This window comes from Mandrillus leucophaeus, unplaced genomic scaffold (genome assembly GCF_000951045.1).
Source record: "Mandrillus leucophaeus isolate KB7577 unplaced genomic scaffold, Mleu.le_1.0 Scaffold327, whole genome shotgun sequence".
Taxonomy (NCBI): domain Eukaryota; kingdom Metazoa; phylum Chordata; class Mammalia; order Primates; family Cercopithecidae; genus Mandrillus; species Mandrillus leucophaeus.
In genome coordinates, this window is record NW_012103443.1 from 1,732,195 (window position 1) to 1,752,572 (window position 20,378).

Genomic DNA, 20,378 nt, shown 5'->3' on the forward strand with positions numbered 1-20,378 from the left:
GGAAAATTCAGGAAACAACTGGAACTTCAGTAGAAATGCCTCAGAAAGATGTACTGCCTCAGATGGATGTACTGCCTCAAGGTCACTTGGTGGTTCTGGACAAGCTGCAGCCTTGTCTTTATTATTATTATTATTATTATTATTATTATTATACTTTAAGTTCTGGGATACATGCGCAGAACATGAAGGTTTGTTACATAAGTATACACGTGCCATGGTGGTTTGCTGCACCTATCAACCCGTCATCTACATTAGGTATTTCTCCTAATGCTGTCCCTTCCCTAGCCCCCCAACTCCTGACAGACCCCAGTGTGTGATGTTCCTCTCCCTGTGGACATGTGTTCTCATTGTTGAACTCCCACTTATGAGTGAGAACATGCAGTGTTTGGTTTTCTGTTCCTGTGTTAGTTTGCTGAGAATGATGGTTTCCAGCTTCATCCATGTCCCTGCAAAGGACATGAACTCATCCTTTTTTTGTGGCCGCATAGTATTCCATAGTGTATATGTGCCACATTTTCTTTATCCACTCTATCATTGATAGGCATTTGGGTTGGTTCCAAGTCTTTGCTATTGTGAATAGTAAGCTGCAGTCTTTTCTCATGTTGGCTTCCAATTCCTAAAATATATTCCAACAACTCAACAGCACAAAAGCAAATAACCTGATTAAAAAATGGGCAAAATGGCTGGGCACTGTGGCTCACGCCTGTAATCCCAGCACTTTGGGAGGCCGAGGCGGGTGGATCACAAGGTCAGGAGTTCAAGACCAGCCTGGCCAAGATGATGAAACCCCATCTCTGCTAAAAACAAAAAACAAAACAAAACAAAATGAAAATTAGCCAGGCATGTTGGCAGGCACCTGTAATCCCAGCTACTCAGGAGGCTGAGGCAGGAGAATCACTTGAACCCAGGTGGCAAAGCTTGCAGTGAGCTGAGATCGCGCCACTGCACTCCAGCCTGGGTGACAAAGCGAGACTCTGTCTTAAAAAAAAAAAAAAAAAAAAAAAAAAAAAGGGCCAAATACCTGGATAGGCAGTTTTCAAAAGCAGACATACATACAAATGTCAAACAGATGTGTGTAAAGATGCTTGGTATCCCTAATCATCAGATACATACACACTATGAATGACCTTTATATTTTGGTGGTGTGTGAGAAGTGGCCTGCTGAGCTTTCTATGTCAATACTGTCTCTCACACCACATCAAATTGTAAAATGGGGCTTCAGTTTTTAGATAGAATAACACTTTCCGTGTATGACAATGTCCAGTATGACACAAAACTCTGTAACTCCGTTACTTGTCAGTTCGTTAATTCAGATGGTATTTCTAATGCACCTCGTCTGTACCAGGCCCTGGGCTGGCACCTGAGATATACATATCAGTTGATATAAGCTTTGTGCCAGGAGCTTACAGGCTATGCATGTTTATTAAGTCTCAGAATATTGTACTGAACCAGAATATGGCTAGCATTTTCAAAGATGGTAAAAATTTGCCTGGACCTAGATGTGACCCTCTTTGCCTACTCTGTCTTCTCCTTTATAGGCAGAGAAAGCAAGCTTGTAGTTCATTTCTTTCATAATTTTTCCCACCCTTCAAGCCTGAAAAATGCCTGGACAGCGGTGCTATGCCAGATTCCCTCCTTAGGTGTTCTTTTCAGTTATTTGGGGACATTTTCAGTTTCTGAGTGAGCATATCTTCAGTTTGTAAGTCAAAGTCAGTATAAAAGTTGGGTTTGTTTTAGTGAAAAAGAAATTTTATATACTATGTTACAAGAATTAAATAATAAAGAATACCTGTATACTGAGGTTAATTATTTGGAGAGATTTCTTAATAACTTTGGAGGATTTTGTATAATCCCAGAGGATAAATAAATTTTCATACAGAATCATATAATGATTAATTATCTCAAGCTAACTTTAATTTACATGGAAAATTCTGATTTTAAAATTCTTTTGTAGAGGAAGTTAGAAAAAGGCAAAATTGGAATATGTTTATAATAGCAGTGGTAGGTTTGAGTTAGCTAAATATGGTATACCAAAGAAACCATGGTGTTTATATGCTGGCTGTCATCTGAATAGGACTTTATAGAAACTTATTTAGATATCACCCGTGGCTCTCCAATCACTTATTCATTTCTCACTTTGATTTAGAATAGAGGCTGTGTGTCCTTTTGTCCTCTGTTTCTTAGACCTGAAAATAAGTCCATCCTCATTGATTATCTTGATAGACTGAGCATAGTCATGAAAATAAAATTTACAAAATAGGAAATAAGTAATGAAAGTTAGTAGCAAATGTGAAGAATGTGAAGAAATATAAAGAGTGTTCTATCAGCCAAAGAAATGCAAATTAAACCATAGCATGATATTGGAATATGGAGAGTTGGGAAGCTGCTATGTTGGATGGATATTTGATAATAAAGAACTCCAGTGGAGCTGTATCTGTCCAATTTGGTAAGTATGACAAAAGATTGTTGCTAACTTATGTTGATGAGGTTATAAGCAAACACACATCCTTATACCTCATTGAGGAATGTTTAGATTGATAATGAATGGTAAACTCCAGAGGAAATGTCATTTTCACTGCTGATTCTTATAGGATTTTCTGAATCATTTTACCATGTCTTAAATGTATGAATCATATTTGTGTGTCAAAACCATCAATATTACAAATAATTAAAGGATAATTATAAAAGGATTGACATTGTCCTGCAGTCCCTCACTTTAAGAGGAATATGTGTTCTCAGTTATTTGGTTGGAGAAACCTGGGTCAAGGACCATGACAAATCCAGAAGACTGTATGACAATCAGTATAAACTTATTTTAAAATTAAGGATGCTACCTTAACTTTATAATTATGACTTCCAACTAATGTGAGGGTTAATAATGACATGATGAAAATATCATTGGCTAGAACCTGGTCCTGGTTTTAATGTCAGTATCATTTTTGATCATGGCGCTGAGGCAATATTTTGATGTCACAGGTGAGGGTACAAGTAAGGCAGGAGAATCTTAGAACAGCTTGCATAATCTTCATTCCACAAACTCCCCACTTCAATAGCTCATTCCTCTTTCATTGTACTTTCTCCTAGTCTCCTTTTTTATTTTATTTTATTTTATTTTTTTGTGACTAGAAAAATCTTTTTTATTCTTTTTTTTTTCTTTTTTCTTTAAATTGAGACAGAGTCTCACTCTGTCGCTAGGCTAGAGGGCAGTGGCACAATCTCAGCTCACTGCAACCTCCGCCTCCCAGGTTCAAGCGATTCTCCTGCCTCAGCCTCCAGAGTAGCTGGGACTACAGGTGCGTGCCACCATGCCCAGCAAATTTTTGTATTTTTAGTAGAGACGGGGTTTCACCATGTTGGCCAAGATGGTCTCGATCTCTTGACTTTGTGATCCGCCCACCTCAGTCTCCCAAAGTGCTGGGATTACAGGCATGAGCACCCGGCCAGAAAAATCTTTTAAGCTCATTTTTTTTCTCCTGTTCCTTGAATAAATTATTTCAGACATCTATGCCAACAATTATTAAGCAAAACCAAATAAAAGGTAGGAGATATCCAGACATACTCATCATTATATCGTGTTGGTCTTAGGCAAGGTACCATCAAGGTTAGGATAAAGTTTTAAGATACTAGGAAATATCATTTAAGTTAAAATTTTAAGAAATCTAATTCCTTTTCTAATCCCTTTTATTTTAGGAGATGAACAAATAAGGGTCTTGATAGTTCTATGTTGTTGGAATATGGAGAGTTGGGAAGCTGCTATGTTGGATGGATATTTGGTAATAAAGAACTCCAGTGGAGCTGTATCTGTCCATCTTTTGTATGACTTTTCCACAGCAATAAAAGAAAGCCAAGCAGAAATACTGACCCCATTTCACCATGGACTCAAATATAAGCAGCCGTAGTTCTTAGTCATTTTAATATGAGCATTGTTGGAGATTACCTTTTACAAAACAAGGTTTTGTATCATCATGGTTCTTTTAAAATCATTTAGGATATTTATTATTATGAAGTAAAACACATGGATTTAGGGAAGATCAAAGGAATGGCTCATCGGTTCCTCGTCTCACAAAAGAATGTATATCTGCCATGTAAATATCACCGGGCCTCTAGAGAAAATTGTTAGCCTAGTGAAAGAAAATTACACTGCTCAAAAAACCATACCAATGAAAATGCAAAGGTTCAAGGAAGTAAATAAACAAAAAGCAAACCATGCATTTACCAGCTATGTCTCTTTGAACATTCTGTCTCTCCCTACTTTACTAATGTACTTTTATTATATCATTGTATTTTAATGGGGATATGGCTGAATAACCAGGAAAGAAAGAAAACTTGGAACAAAACTGGAAAATCCTGTTATGGACCTGGTTGAAGGGTTCAATGCATTGTCAAAAATGAATCTAGTGTATCAAAACCATACTGTCACAAATAATGTTGCTTACAGTTAAACTAGGTTTACAAAATTCTATCTTAATTTACAAATGATCGTTAGATATGGCAAAAATCATTGTAGATATTTGAGGATGGGTTGAAAATTGCAACTCAATTCACAATCTCATTTCTGCTTCACCTTACGCCCCATACCTACCTGCATTTCCAGTTGCTGTAAGAAGGTGGACTAATGTCACTGTGACCATTTTTCATGAAGACTCAAAGAAGACTAGAAGCCTAATATGTAAAGCAGGTTTCTTCAGATGCTTTCATCACATTAAAAATACAAAGACATTTTATAAAACATAATGACTTTTATACATACATGTGTTAGTCTGTTTTCATGCTGCTGATAAAGACACACCTGAGACTGGGTAATTTATAAAGAAAAAGAGGTTTAATGGACTCACAGTTCCACATGGCTGGGGAGGCCTCGCAATCATGGTTGAAGGAGAAAGGCACATCTTACATGGTGGCAAACAAGAGAGAGTAACAGAATTTTGCAGGGAAACTCCCTTTATAAAACCATCAGATCTCATGAGACTTACTCACTATCATAAAAAAAAAGCACAGGAAAGACCTGCCCCCATGATTCATTACTTCCCACCCATCCCCCCCACAACAGGTGGGAATTGTGGGAGCTACTAAGATTCAAGGTGAGATCTGAGTGGGGAGACAGCCAAACCATATCAGTACAATTATACGCTGATGCTTTAGTATTTGTAAATCTTTTCTATGGCCTAGAAGTTTAATGCCCCAGGAACATCACTTGAGATAGTAGACAAGCAGGAGAATGAAAGAGTACTGGTGGTAGTGATGGAACTAACTTCAAGACCATCCTTAGCCTAAGGCAATGCCAGCTCTGTGGGAAGAATGGCCACCTAGTTCCTCTCACTCTCTTTATCCTGTTCCCTTCTCTGATGGCATTTGCACTAAGTAGTGCAAAGTAAATACCAAAACCCCACAGTGAAGTTTTCATGAAATGCACCTGATGGAGCTTAGTTATTATTTTTTTTCAAATTGAAGGTAAATGCATAACTATTAAGGACAAATTTGTTTACTATTGCATATCATCTCACATTTCACTGCTAATTTGGCATTCTCTGGGAGATACTGGTGGAGTGCAAAGAAAGCTCTTCAGAGCAGTTGGTAGAATTGTTTCTGGTCCCAGCTATGCTGTGCACTGGCTAGGTGACTCAGGGAAACCCTTGCCACAAGTGGAGGAAGAGGGCACAGCATCTTAGTGTTTCACTTGGCTCTAAAGATTCCTTTGTTTTCAGAAAAACAGCTTATTTGACTGTGGATTTGTCTTTCACTTTTACAAGTATTTTAAACATCAAGGAATGGTATCAAAGGAATGCTGTTAGTAAGATTTAGTAACTATTTTAGCTTGCCAACTAGCAGTGTAAATTACAGTAAGTGCCTGACGTCCTAACCTTAAAAATAAAATTAGCCTATTCATATAGGCATTTCTGCTGAACTTCAATGGAAGGTTGTTGCTTCATTTTGTTTTACCTTTAATATGACATACCTTCATGTCAGTCAAACAATCATATTCAGTGTTAGTGTTTTCAAGTGAATTTTATGCAGAAGATAGCTTAAAAAATGTGCTTCCTAATAACCCCAACCCTGTTATTTCTCCTATGGCAAGTTACTTTATGTTTTAAAAATAGATCTGTTCTACGAGACTTCAGTTGGCCCTGGTTGGTGTCCTCTTATGCGAGTTATTTAATTTAAAAATAGAACAGTCTCAGATCTGTATCAACTAGTTTATGATGACTTCTATCAGGAGTGAACTCTAAGTAGGCAGTGAATTCTGTGGAGTAAAGTGTGGGAACATTATAATCCAGTCGTGTTTTCCTCTTTGGTGAACTAATAGAGCTTTGCATCCAAATTGATATTTTTCGTGTATTCAGCTTATGTTTTTTCTTAGGTTACATTTAACTTCCCCAAGAGCTGAGGGAATTTTATAATTTAGGTGGAAAAGAGATTACCGCTGCAAACTAGTTAACACTTAACATTTTTGAAACAAGTAATCACCCCTAGACTGTTTTTAGGTCAATCAAATTACTCTTTTACACAGAGCAATTTTAATTTAAAATGCACTGGTACACCTTTGGGCATATTAAAACAATCATTATTTCTTTGAATGCATATTTCTAGAGTAGAGATGTAGAGAAACATCATTAAATAATAATACTTTTTCTATTAAAGGTAAGTTGTTTTAATTTTCAACCTTGAAATGAAATTTGTCCTATTTTATAAAGTGAAAATATGTTTTTACATTGTTAGAAATTAAATTACCATTGATTTTGTCATGATTTAAGGCCTTAACTCTAACATAGGAGCTCTTTTTGCCTTACATAGTTTCAGAGATGTAATTATTTGTTTCTTTTAAAAAGTCTGGAACTTATCAAGTTACAGAAAATGGACATAAAACATGTTATATGCCACATAGTTTTATTATTAAATTATAACTTTAAATGATACATTTTGCTATCTAAATAATTTGACATATTTTAAACATATTTTTCAAAGTTGGATTTTCTGTCAGACCTGATTAAACAACGTGACATCTTGAAATATTATTCAAAGTTACGAGTTCCTCATCAGGAAGAATAATTCCTTCTTAAAATGATCTTTTGTAGAATTTTGCCACATAATCCAGTCTTTAAAGGTGCTGTTTTTTTCCCATCCAACCAGCAGAGAGCACTTTAGCTTGTAATATGAACCTTACATATACAAATGAATACAGCCAAGATCATGCTTTATCAAAGAAATGGGCAAACAACTACATTAAGTCACAGGTTCATTCATTTCCTGCCAATTCATGTTTATTCGATCAATTTCCTAAATTTTGCATTAATTTAAACACACGTTTATAGTTTACAAATAATTTAATGATGACATTTTCTTCAAACATGTTCTTGTGCTATGCCCTTGGCCAGACATATCATGTTAATTGTATTTTGTATATTTTATAATCCCAATTAACTTATAAATTTTTATGTAAATGAACTAAATTTAATCCCAATTTTTGTACTCCCTCAGTTGTTTATGTTTGTTTTCTGTTTTTAAAGAAAGAGACCCATGTTCTTCTGAGAGTCAGTAAATAGTTGTTGACAAAGGCATTTTTTGGGAGGTAAATCCTACTGCCTGGAATCTACTATAGACAAATTATTTTAGGTGGATGTACTATCTCAGTTGCTGCCTAGTGAAGAATGTCAAGATTTAGGTCGGAAAGTCGAAATTGAATCCATCTGCTTAGACTCTTCAGCTTATGAAGAATTTGTATAAAGCACCTTCCTCATCCTCATCCCTCAAAAGACACACAGCTAATAAACGAGGTTCACCTGATTGAAGTCAATGAGCGGTAGAAGCAGTAAAGGTATTGCCTGCCCCCCAGATTTCCCTATGTTTTGAAGATGAGCAAGGGTTGAATCACTGAAGAACTTGAAAGATTTATTTTGCCATCTTGAGATGTTCTACCTTTTATATTGCATGACAAGAGGAATGTTACTGAATAGTGGCAGAAAATGGAAACTGTGGTTAAATAGCAGTTCAGTATCTGAGCAGAAGTATGGAACATGGGGATTAGATGCCTAACACCATTCAGAATTCTGGCCATCCCAGACTTACTGAGATGTGTATTATTATAATTAATGCACACATCTCAAATAGAAAGTAGCTCAAATAGCTGCCCTATGGTTGGTAAAATCCACGTGGCTCTCTGAGCATGTCACTTGAATCCCTATGCTTGGCCTGCTCAGCCCTGGGTAAAGCATCTAAGCATCCCTCTAAATCATGTTTTTCTCTGGGACTGGTGTTTCAGGTGTAGGAGAAGGAATCTTGGTTGAATATGGACACAAACCTACTTTACATGATAGGCAAAAAATGGTGACGATTTCAGCCTAAAGAGATCTGTTCTTTTGGTTTAATATTTTAGCATCATGTCCTCAAACCATTTTTAAGTCCCCCCACACATACCACTGAAAAATTAGCCCTCTGCGACTTGTTTTTTCCTGTATGGCTGTGTTTTACATTCATTTGAATCCCATTTCTCCTGACAAAAAAGTTAATATTCATTTGAATGCCATGTCTCCCGAATAAAAATGTTAGTGTGTAGAACTAATATGATTTATTCCTGGCTCCCAGCCCCTAGGAATGGGCCTGAACCCACTCTCCCCTTCTTTCTCCCTTTCCACTTGTTACCCCACTCCCACCCTCTACCCGTGTCAGTTATCTGCTCAAAGTGCTCTGTTTTCATCTTAGTGGTTGTCTGTGGTGGCTCCTAGAACCTTATTTTTTCCTGAATCAGAATGTATCTGGCATGCTTCTAAAGATGCTTAAATGACAGCTCATAATAGTAATTTGGCTGTGTTTAAATGGATGGAAGGCGTGGTGAGGGGGTTTCCACCCAGGTGTGAAATATCCCAGATACTCAGAAAATATCCAGATTCCTGGGGCTCAGGATGGCGTGCAGCGGGGAGTGTGGGCACAGTGTGTGGCCAGGGCAGCTGGGGAGTGTGTAATGTGATCTGAGACGCACTGCCCTAAACACAGTCAAGAAGCACAGAATGTTTCTGCCACAGAGACAGCAGCTTTGCTCTTAGTATTTCCTGAATATTCTGGAGGGTTTCTTGTTGGTTGGTTGGTTGGCTAGTATATTCATGGAAGGAAACCAATGATTAAATATGAATCATGGCAAATTGGGTATGGGGCTTTCCGTCATTAACCCTGCATTAGAAATCCTTAGGTGAAGATTGGCATCTTTTTGCATGTCACATTTAAAAAAAAAGTAATCACAGAGGAAATCTAGCCTGTGATGTGACTTCTCCAGTAGTGGTAGGTCTCTTTTATTGTTTGAATCATTGAGTGTTTTTTTACAAACCAAGTAACCTGATCTTTTATCACTCTCCCGACTGCCTCCTCCGGTATGCCCTGATGCATTCAACACATGTGTTAGTATGAGAGGCTAGCAGCATGGAGAGCAATTTACATTCAGCTTCCCAGCCTGCTTGAAGCAGCAAATCAGCCCCTGGGAAGGCTTCGGAGACTTGTCAGCAGTCTGTAGCTTATTTCTGTGTGTGTGAGGGTGTGTGTGTGTGTGTGTGTCTCTCTCTCTCTCTCTCTCACCATTTCCAGGCTCAAATCACTGTGGAGGAACAAACAACAAAGTCTTGTCAGGACCTTATCTCAGGGTAACAATTAGTTAAAAATGAAAGGCTAAAATATTGATTTTCTTTAGAAGAATAATTGACTGTTTGATGCAGAGAACACCCAGTTTCTTCCTGAGGAAAGCTGAACAGGGCTACATTAGCAGTCCGTGTCTCTCTGACAGCAGCAGGGGCTGGGTTTAAGCAGCGGCTGCTTTGCCTGGGGAGCACCCGTAAATGGACTTTGGTCTCAATGCTTTGACTCTTTGTCGTGGTTTTGGATGTTGGAATACCGGCGGTGATCTGTCTTTTATAAACACACCTGATTTAAAGGAAAGATGAGTGAAGAACCAAAGGAGAAAAATGCAAAACCTGCTCATAGGAAAAGGAAAGGAAAAAAGGTAAGAAATGAATAAGCAACATGTTCTCTTCATTGTTCTCTGGCTCTGGGGAGGAAGTGATCTTTAGGCTGAATTTTTAAGAGATTGGCTTTAGATTTTTAAGAAGCTGCTAGAATCTGAATGCTTTTGTTTTTCCAGTCTATTAATGGGTGTGTTCTGTCTTGGAGGAAAATCATCACAACTCGGATACATTGCTAAAATATTTAAACAGTTAAATACAGTCATTTAGATTTCACTGAAGTGGTGTGTTTTTCATAGTGATATTCAGGATTATTAAGTAAACACATGTCCTAATTATGTGGGTGGGTGTGTTTTTTTCTCCTTTAAATTTTACAGAATGCTCGTTAATCAACAGGGTACAATTACTAATGAATATTATTATGGTATAGATGTTTAGCTTGAACATATATTTTAGGGAAACTTAGAGAAACCTGTACTTATACTTTAAAATTACAGCATGGAGGTGAACTCCATTTTAATTATTGATCACTTTATGGCTGACAGATCTCAGGTTTGCTTTCTACCCTGCAGTCGTACAGCCAGATGCCCAGTTTGTCTATTATAATCCATAAAATTAATTTTGTTTTCCATGTAAATTGAGGAATCATCAATATATTAATAGATGATTATGGTAAACCTGTAGATTCATTTTGGTTTTCTTGAATGTGTATATCCTCAAAGGTGCTCCTAACTTTTTAATACATTTTGCAATGGGGAAAAAAGATGATTCCCTAGATCTGTCATTTGGTTTTAATCCATTGTGGTTTATAAATTGTCTTGGTTTTAGGGTGTGCCACCAATGGAAAAGACAGTTGTGCATCTGTAACAAAGAAAAACAAATATCTAAAATAGGATTATAGCTCATAGATATTTAAGGAGAATGTGTGCTGTATTTAAAAATCTATAGTCAAAATCTTCAGATATAATATTTTAATTACTAGGACTCATGTATAATTTTACCTCTTTAAAATGATTCCTTGGCCCAATGTAATGTATGCTCAGACAGTGGACACATACAGAATGGTGGCTATAGTAGAGAAGATAAAGATTTCAGCTCTTCGTGGAATATATCAGGCATTTAAAAAATGTTCATAGTCTGTTTATTATTAATTAAAAGATTAATTCGAATATGATGTTCTTAAGGGACCTACTACCAGCAGACTGTTCTGAGGTCACGTCTATGTACATGCCAACATTCTAGGGCAGTGGTTCAACGTCTTCCAGATAGTGAATCTGTGCAGACTGGTTTTAAGTCAGCCTTGACTTCTTGTACATTGCCTTGGCAGGGGTTGATGATGTTGCAAAGGTGTTAGTCTGATTTCCCAAGGGAGCAGGTCTCAGCTGCACAGCACAAATGATTTGTTTAATGCCTAGCATAGTGGCGCTGGTCTCAAAAAAAAAAAAAAAAAATGTCAGGTTTGCTCATGTTTATGAGATATGGCTTTAAGTGTCTTGACAGGCTCCACCATGATTCTGAACACGGAGTGTCATAGAGAGCCGAGACAGACACATGAACCACGACAGTGCAATCCAGATTAGAGTGAGCAGTGGCTGGATTCATTGTAAATCATTGAGCTTTTATGTGGAATCCTTTAACATAGGCTTTTTTTCCCTCCTCTCTCTACCTTGAAATTTTCCCAGCTGTGTTCCATGTCTCCTCATATGAGGTTATCCTGCTCAGAGCACAGTATGAAGTCAATTGCTTTGAGCCCTTCTTCCTTCATTCCACACTCTCCCAACTGATACTAGGGCACTCTTAATGAAAGCTTTGATCATCGTCCACTGCCTAGTACCTTCTAAACTGCTGACTGCCTGCTCAGTGAATACCAAATTCCTGACCATAGGGCCTGAAGCTCTCCACAGTCTAACCTGTACCCACATTTCAGGTTTTTTCCCCCTCATCATACTTCATTCACATCTAACTCTATCCAGACCAGGGTTTTTACCAGTCCCTGAATTAAATCATTCTTCTGATGCTTGTTCTTTGTCCATTGAGAACGCATTTCTGTGCCAGCCCACTGGGTGACATCCTATCCATCTTTGAAGGTCAAACCCAGATCTTGCCCTCTTCTTGAAATCTCTTGATTCACTCTAGTTGGAAGTTAGTCTTCTGGATGAACACAGCACCTTATACTCTCTGGACACTTAACACATTCTGCTTCTTTTTCAAGCTATCAGATAGCTGCTTTATTCTCTTGACCACATTGAACCTTCTGATATTTTCCTCCAGAAGCACTCAGCATGCTTCCTTGTATGCAGTTGACACTAAATAAATGTCCCATTGAATTATCTCTACCAGCTTACTGACCAGAGTTTACTAAGAATTTTCAGTGCTAGAGCAGATATCTTTCAAAGGAGTAGGCCTTTTCTCCCCATATTTTCTGGAAAAGGGATACAATATGTTGTTCCTGAAAAATATGTATACATATTTATATATCTTTTTATTCTGAAGCAAATATTCCAGAAGTTTTCTGGGCGCTCCAGATGACCTATACTGAAGCAGGGGAGGGTGTGGTCAAATAAAAGCATTTCAGGTGGGAAATATACGCAACCTGCCAAACTCTGTGGGAACAAGCTCCCCAAGCATTCAAAATACTTCCTAGTGACATATGGAATTATTTTAATACAACATTTAGTGTGACATCATTTTCTGTAAAAGAATCTATCTTAAAATGGCCTTTAAAATTATGTGTTGGTGTTGAGTGTTTTCAGAAAAACAGATCACATGCTTAGGGCATTTGGGTATAAAGTCTCTCTTGAGACATTTAATATTGAGTCATCAAGATAAATGTGATGGAATCATATTATTCCTCTGTTAGCATATAATATTTTTGTATTTTGATCAGGAATATAATGATTCAAGTTGGTGTTAGGAAATGCTTTTTCTAATAATTTCTGTATTTTGTTCTGGGATGTGAAGAGGATATCTATGTATATCCATATTCTGTAGCTGTTTATCTCTCTTTATGCTAGTTATGAAAGAAGGATTTGCTTGAAGAGACCTGGGTGCTCTTCTAGTCTTGCTTGTAACTTGATATCTTGTCTTGAATAGATTAATTAAACTCTCTTTTTCTACAAAATGGGGATCATGTGCCTGAGGTAGCTGCCAGGATACTAGGAAAGTAAAATAGAAATAATCAATAAGACCATATTTTTAAAAGAGTTTTTAAAACGATAACACCTAACCTCGAAGTGGTCATCATAGTGGAATTTCAACTTGATGTAGAGTAACTGATCCTACAGAAGAGATAACACAGGAGAACATATTGCCCCTTCTGATATTATACTGCAGAAGTACTTATTTTAACTAGCCACCAAGGATAAAATGTAGGAAGTAACACTTAAAGATTTTATTTCTTTAGCATCTGTATTAGCTTGGGCTACCATTTAAAAAAAATACAATAGACTAGGTGGCTTAAACAACACAAATTTATTTTCTCACAGTTCTGGAGAATGAAAGACTGAGATTAGGATGTTAGCATGGTTAGGTCCTGATGGGGACACTCTTCCCAGCTTGCTGATGACCATCTTCTTGCTATGTGCTCACATGGCCTTTCCTCAGTGTGTATCTGTGGAAGGAGAGGCATCTTTTCTTCTTCTTTTACGGCCACCAATCCTATCATATTAGGACCTCATCCTTATTACCTTATTTAACCTTAACTATCTCCTAAAATCCCTGTCTACACATACAGTCACATTGGGGGTTAGAATTTTAACGTATGAATTTGGGGGGTTGAGGGGAGACACAATTTTATCCATAGCAGCATCCAAAGAAGGGTGTATTATCCAGGTTCACAACTTAGGTGTGCTTAATAAATCATGTGATATTGATTGAAATTATATTAATTCAATTCACTTAGCAGATGCTGTGTAGGGGACAGCCTTCAATTACTGACTAGAGCCAGCTACAGGCATACCTCAGAGATATGGTAGGCTTGATTCCAGACCACCGCAGTAAAGTGAATATCACAACTAAGCAAGTCATGCACATTTTTTGGTTTCCCAGTGCATGTAAAACTTATGTTTGCACTATGCTATAGTCTATTAAGTATAGTCTATTAAGTATGTGTTTTTTTATGTCTAAAAAGGCAATTCACATACCTGAACCTTCTGCGAGTCTTAATCTTTTTGCTTGTGGAAGTTCTTTTTTTGATGTCGATGGCTGTTGATGGGTGGTGGTTGCCAAAGGTTGGGGTGGCTATGGCAATTCCTTAAAATAAGACAACAGTGAAATTTGCCACTTGACAAACTCTTCCTTTCATGAAAGATCTCTCTGTAACATGCAATGCTATTTGATAACATTACTCGCAGTAGAACTTCCTTCAAAATTGAAGTCAATCTCAACATCACCACTGCTTTATCAACTAAGTTTATGTAATACTCTAAATCTTTTGTTGTCATTTCAACATTGTTCATAGTGTCTTCACCCAAGAGTAGATTCCATCTCAAGAAACCACTTTCTTTGATCGTCCATAAGAAGTAACTCCTTATCCATTCAAGTTTTATCTTGAGGTTGCCACAATTCAGTCATGTCTTCAGGTTCTAGTTCTCTTGCTATTTCCACCACATCTGCAATTATTAATACTTCCACCGTTGAAGTCTTGAGCCCACAAAGTTGTCCATGAGGATTGGAGTCAACCTCTTCCAGGCTCCTGTTAATGTTGATATTTTGACCTCCTCCCAAGAATCACAAATGTGCTTAATGGGATCTAGAATAGTGAATCCTTTCCAAAAGATATTGAATTTACTTTGCTCAGACCCATCAGACAAACAACTGCTTATGGCAGCTATAGCCTTAGGAAGTGCATTTCTTAAATAATAAGACACGAACATTGAAATTACTCCTTGATGATGGGCTGCAGAATGAATGTTGTGTTAGCAGGCCTGAACACATTAGTCTGCTTGTATATCTCCATCAGAGATCTTGGGTGACCAGGTGCATTGTCAGTGAGCAGTAATAATTTAAAAGGAATTTTTTTTCTGGCCAGTAGGTCTCAACAGTAGGCTTAAAGTATTCAGCAAATCATGCTATAAACAGTTATACTGTCATCCAGGCTTTGTTGTTCCACGTATATATCACAAGCAGAGTAGATTTAGCATAATTCTTAAGGACTAGAATTTTTAGAATGGTGAGTGAGCATTGACTTCAACTTAATGTCACTAGATACATTAGCACCTAACAAGAAAGTCAGCCTGTCCTTTGAAGCTAGGCATTGACTTCTCTGTAGTTATGACAGTCCTAGGTAGTATCTTCTCCCACTACAGTATAAGGCTGTTTTGTCTACATCGAAAAATCTGTGGTTTAGTGTAACCACCTTCATCAGTTTTCTTTGCTAGATCTTCTGGATAACTTGCTATAGCTTCTTTTATTTTTATTTTTATTTTTGAGGCGGAGTCCCGCTCTGTTGCCCAGGCTGGAGTGCAGTGGCGAGATCTCTGCTCACTGCAAGCTCCACATCCTGGGTTCACACCATTCTTCTGCCTCAGCCTTCTGGGTAGCTGGGACTACAGGCGCCTGCCACCATGACCGGCTAATTTTTTGTATTTTTAGTAGAGATGGGGTTTCACTGTGTTAGCCAGATGGCCTCGATCTCCTGACCTCGTGATCCACCCGCCTCAGCCTCCCAAAGTGCTGGGATTACAGGCATGAGCCACCGTGCCTGGCCTAACTTGCTATAGCTTCTAAATCAGTACTTGCTGCTTCACTTTGCACTTTTATGTTATGAAGACAGCTTCTTTCCTTAAACCTCTTGAATCAACCTCTACTAGCTTCAAACTTTTCTTTTGCATTTTCCTCAACTTTCTTGTCTTCACAGAATTGCAGAGAGTCGGGGCCATGTTCTGCAAATGTTGTGGCTGGTTTTTGTTTTATTTTGTTTTTAAGAGACAGAGTCTCACTCTCTGTTGCCCAAGGTAGAGCACATTGACATGATCATAGCTGAGTGCAGCCTCAAACTCCTGGGTTCCAACAATCCTCCACTTCAGTCTTCCAAGTAGCTGGGATCACAAGTGTGCTCCACCACACCTGGCTAACTTTTTAATTTTTTTTGTGTGGAGATGAGGTCTCGCAATGTTGCCCACACTGGTCTCTAATTACTGGTCTCAAGGAATCCTCCAATCTTGACCTTCCAAAGTGCTGGAATTACAGGTGTGAGCTCCACTATGCCTGGTTAGTGGCTGGTTTGATCTATCCACAGCACTCAGAACTTTTCCCTATCAGCAATAAGGCTATTTTGCTTTCTTATCATTCACGTGTTCACTAGAGTAGCACATTAATTTCCTTCAAAAACTTGGTTTTTTTACATTCATAATTTGGCTCACTGGTGAAAGAGCCCTAGTTTTTGGTCTCTCTCAGTTTTTAGCATGCCTTCCTCACTAAGCTTAATAATTTGTAGCTTTTGTTTAAAGAGGAAGATATGTGGCCCTTCCTTTCCCTTGAACATTTAAAGGCCAATGTAGGGTTATTACTTGGCGTAATTTCAGTATTATTGTATCTCAGGGAATAGGGAGGCCCAGGAAGAGGGAGAGAGATGTAAGAACATGTCAGTGGAGCAGCCAGAACACACATACAACATTTATTAATTAAGGTTTCCGTCATATGGATGTGGTTTGTGGCTACCCAAAATAGTTACAATATTAATAGTAACTTCAAACATCACTGATCCCAGATCACCGAAACAGATATAATAATATGAAAAAATTGAAATATTTTGAGAATTACCAAAATGTGACCCAGAGACATAAAGTGAGCACATGGTGTTGGAAAAATGGCACTGATCGACTTGCTCATTGCAAGATTGCCATAAACCTTTGAGTTGTAAAAAATGTAATATCTGCAAAGCACAATAAAATGACGTATGCTGGTATGTTAAACAGATCTGTGTAGAAAGTGTTAAGGGAACAAAATAAAGCTGAATTCAGGCCTTACTGGTGGTGGAAAGGAGGGAATGGTAAATTCCATTTGGAGGATGAAGTCATGAAAGGGTAGTCGAAGGCATGCTTGCATTGAGATTAAGAAGATATGTGTTTCCCAGATGACAAGGGGTAAGAGCGTTCCAGTTAGAGAGTGTGAGATGAGAGAGAAAATGATACAGAGCTGCCTGGTGTAAGCTTATGAATCTAAGCATTGGTTTGTATATTTGGACTATAGAGTACAGGGGTGAGTTAGAGCAAGATATAATAAAGAAAAAAACAAGGATCATCCCGAAGAATCTTAGCTAACAACATCATTTTTGTCCTGGAGTTTCCCAAAAGGCTTTGAGCAGGGAAATATTAACGTCAGACATACTTTATAGCAGGGGTCCCCAACTACCTTGACATGATTGATATCAGTCTGTGCCCTGTTGGGAACCAGGCTACACAGCAGCAGGCAAATGAGGATTACGGTCTCAGCTTCACCTCCTGTCAGATCAGAGGCAGCATTGATTCTCATATGAGTATGAACCCTATTGTGAACTGCACGTACAAGAGATCTGGGTTGCGCACTCCTTATGAGAATCTAACGCCTGATGATCTGAGGCAAAACAGTTTCATCCTGAAACCATCCCCACCGTCCTTGGAAAAATTGTATTCTACAAAAGTGGTCTCTGGTGCCGTTGGAGACCACTACTTCACAGGAAAGCATCCCAACTATTTGGTAGAAAGGCCAGGTCTTTACTTTTGTACCATCATCTATCTCATAGGACTATATGTTCCATTGGACCATGGCCCAATGATTACTGAAGACTTGGTCCCCTGAGTGCTTCCTTTAGTGATTATTCTTTTAAGGGGAAAATTGGAGGAAAATATTTATATGTTTAGGATTCTACTAGGTAAAGAATCCCACTGCGGTGAGTTTGCTTATTTTTTAGGGAATGTCAGAAGAAGGATTTTCACTATTTCAGTTCAGCTGCCTTTTCCATCTTAAGGATAAAAACTATCTTACTTTATTTAAACTAGTTTTTATGGTTTGTGTTTCTTCTAAGGGTAGACTTCATAACCTTATCTCATTCTTTCTTTCTGTTTCTACCACACCACCATGGCTTTGCCTTATGTGTGAGAGCTGTACTTGTTTCTTCTCTGATGAATCTCAAATTATCCAAACATACGTTCATTTTTTAAGGGAGAGTCAAAGGAATGTCCATTTCTAATTTTCATTTCCTATTCTTAATGCTGCTGGAATTGTATTATATTCTTATCTGGTCCTGGAGTCTTTGATTAGGATGTCTTGAATACACCATGCCCTCTTACTAAGTTGGTGGTGTGCTAGCAGACCTTGAGCACACAGCAGTTTCATCGACCTATAATTTTCATTCTTGTGTTTGGACATTGCTTAATTTGCTTGCTCCTGCTCTACAGGCAAATAACCTCCTGAAGTCTTTTGTTGTTGAGCAGGTGATTTGAGTAATGATGTACTGAGCATGGTCACGTGTTCAGTGCATTGTTTCTTCTAATGATACACTCCATATCAAGAGGCATTTTAATCCTTTTCCATTTTACTTTAAATATCATTGTTGAAATTTTTTTTCTGTTAGTCTTATGTAGCTATAAATTTTTTTTAAAAAAATGTTTTCTACTTGGCTCTTAATTTTATTTTTATAAATGCTATCCATTTTATAGTCAGTAGGCATTCAAAGTGATTCAATGTCTTGTGCATCCACATCCATGAAACTGAAATTTTGACTCTTCCAGTAATTAATTTGAAATGATTTTTTTTGAACTTAGCTTTGGAATTTGCTTATTTTAGTACAAAGATTTTTATGTTGTCTTTGCACAAGGTAATTGTGCACTTGGAACTTTCTTTTTGTAGGGAGAGATTGGATGAACCTGGGATATTACTTCTTGATATCAGAATTTCATAAAATGTTAGACCTTTAGTATAATATCACCTTTTAAAAATCAAACTTAGTGAGATAGGTTTACCTGGAGATTTCCTTCAAATTTTTTATTATAAGAAGGATGGAAAAAACATGATATAAATTTATTTTATATATAACAGCCTTGGGGCACAGACTCTGAGCATGGCTTTAGACTGAGGCACTGACAATTGGTTTACAATCCCTTTTCCATAATTTCAAAATCCAAAATGAAAAACTGAAATTTTTTCCTTAACTTCTTTGGCGGCAAAATCTGACCTGGCCTGAGCACATTTGGTAGAAAAACCTGATCTGATCTCACGTGAAGCTCTTTATAGTCTATTCATCCTACTTAGTGTGAGTATTCATATGTTTTGCTGTAAAAGTAACAATTCCTTGCTTATGGGATGCTGCCCCAAGACAGTGCTGGGGATGTTCATAATATTTATACATACCTTTCTAAGATGAAACAGTTCTGAATTCCAAAGCTTGGCTGTCTGCAAGGATTTCAGATCATGGGTTATGAGTCTGTATTGGGTTCTGAGCTGGGACTGGGAGCCAGTAAGCTTAGGTTGGGGTAAGGGGAAAGGGGCTTGTTTTTGTCCTTAATAAATTCCAGAAAAAGTGGTGCTCTGTAATGCCAAGCACTATAGCAAAAGTCTGTAATGCAGTTTTCAGTTTGGTAGGAAAAATATTTCTAGAAGCACTCTAACAGAAAACTGCTTGCTTAATCATAAATCTGAACATTTGGGCCAGGTGGTTTTCAAGATGATGTTTAATAAAGCTTGGTTTTTTTAAAAACCCAGTAAATTTAATGTATTGTGATTTATCAATAATAAAAGGAAAAAAAGGGGTCCCATTACTATTTTGGAAATTCTTCATTTTTTGTTGTTCACAACCATCTGATGAGGTTATAATAAATAACTCTGGTGTATCTTTTCTGAAAGAAAGGATGCAGACTTTGGGGAAATTGTTGTTTGAGTCATTGTATCTGCTTGCCAAGAAAATAATGTTAATCATATGAATAATTAATGTTGCACAATTAGCACATACAATGGTTTTCTCTGTCATCCGTCTTAAATAAAAATTCACATCTATGGATGTGGCTTTTATGCACCTTATTGTTTTTAAGTTTTCAATGCATTTTTTTTCTGTCAGATAATGTAATTTATCCCATGGCTATGTTAATAGCTAAAAATCTAGAAATTTCTTTCAACCTCTATTGGTTTTACAAGCTTTGTCATTGAAATCCTCTCTCATCACCAGGGAAGTAACAGAAACAAAGTGTATTTAAAACATGGTGAACCCCGTCTCTACGAAAAATACAAAAAATAAGCTGGGCGTGGTGGTGTGAGCCTGTAGTCCCAACTTCTCCGGAGGCTGAGGCAGGAGAATCGCTGGAACCCGGAAGGCAGAGGTTGCAGCGAGCCAAGATCGTGCCACTGCACTCCAGCCTGGGAGACAGAGTGAGACTCTGTCCCCCTACGCTCCCCCACCAAAAAAAAAAAAAAAAAAAATTGTTAACATTTTTAGAGATACAAATTAACATACTAGCTTTAACA

At 37.7% G+C, this 20,378-nt stretch overlaps 1 protein-coding gene across 1 annotated transcript in view; it reads left to right on the plus strand.

Moving 5' to 3' along the window:
* The first annotated feature begins 9,490 nt into the window (after window positions 1-9,490).
* The window catches only part of ANK3 (ankyrin 3, node of Ranvier (ankyrin G)), a 600,548-nt gene continuing 589,660 nt past the window's right edge, over window positions 9,491-20,378 (plus strand). The window contains exon 1 of the mRNA XM_011988324.1: window positions 9,491-9,982. Within this exon, the coding sequence (XP_011843714.1) occupies window positions 9,920-9,982 (63 nt within the window). The 5' untranslated portion in view covers window positions 9,491-9,919. The remainder of the gene's footprint in view (window positions 9,983-20,378) is intronic.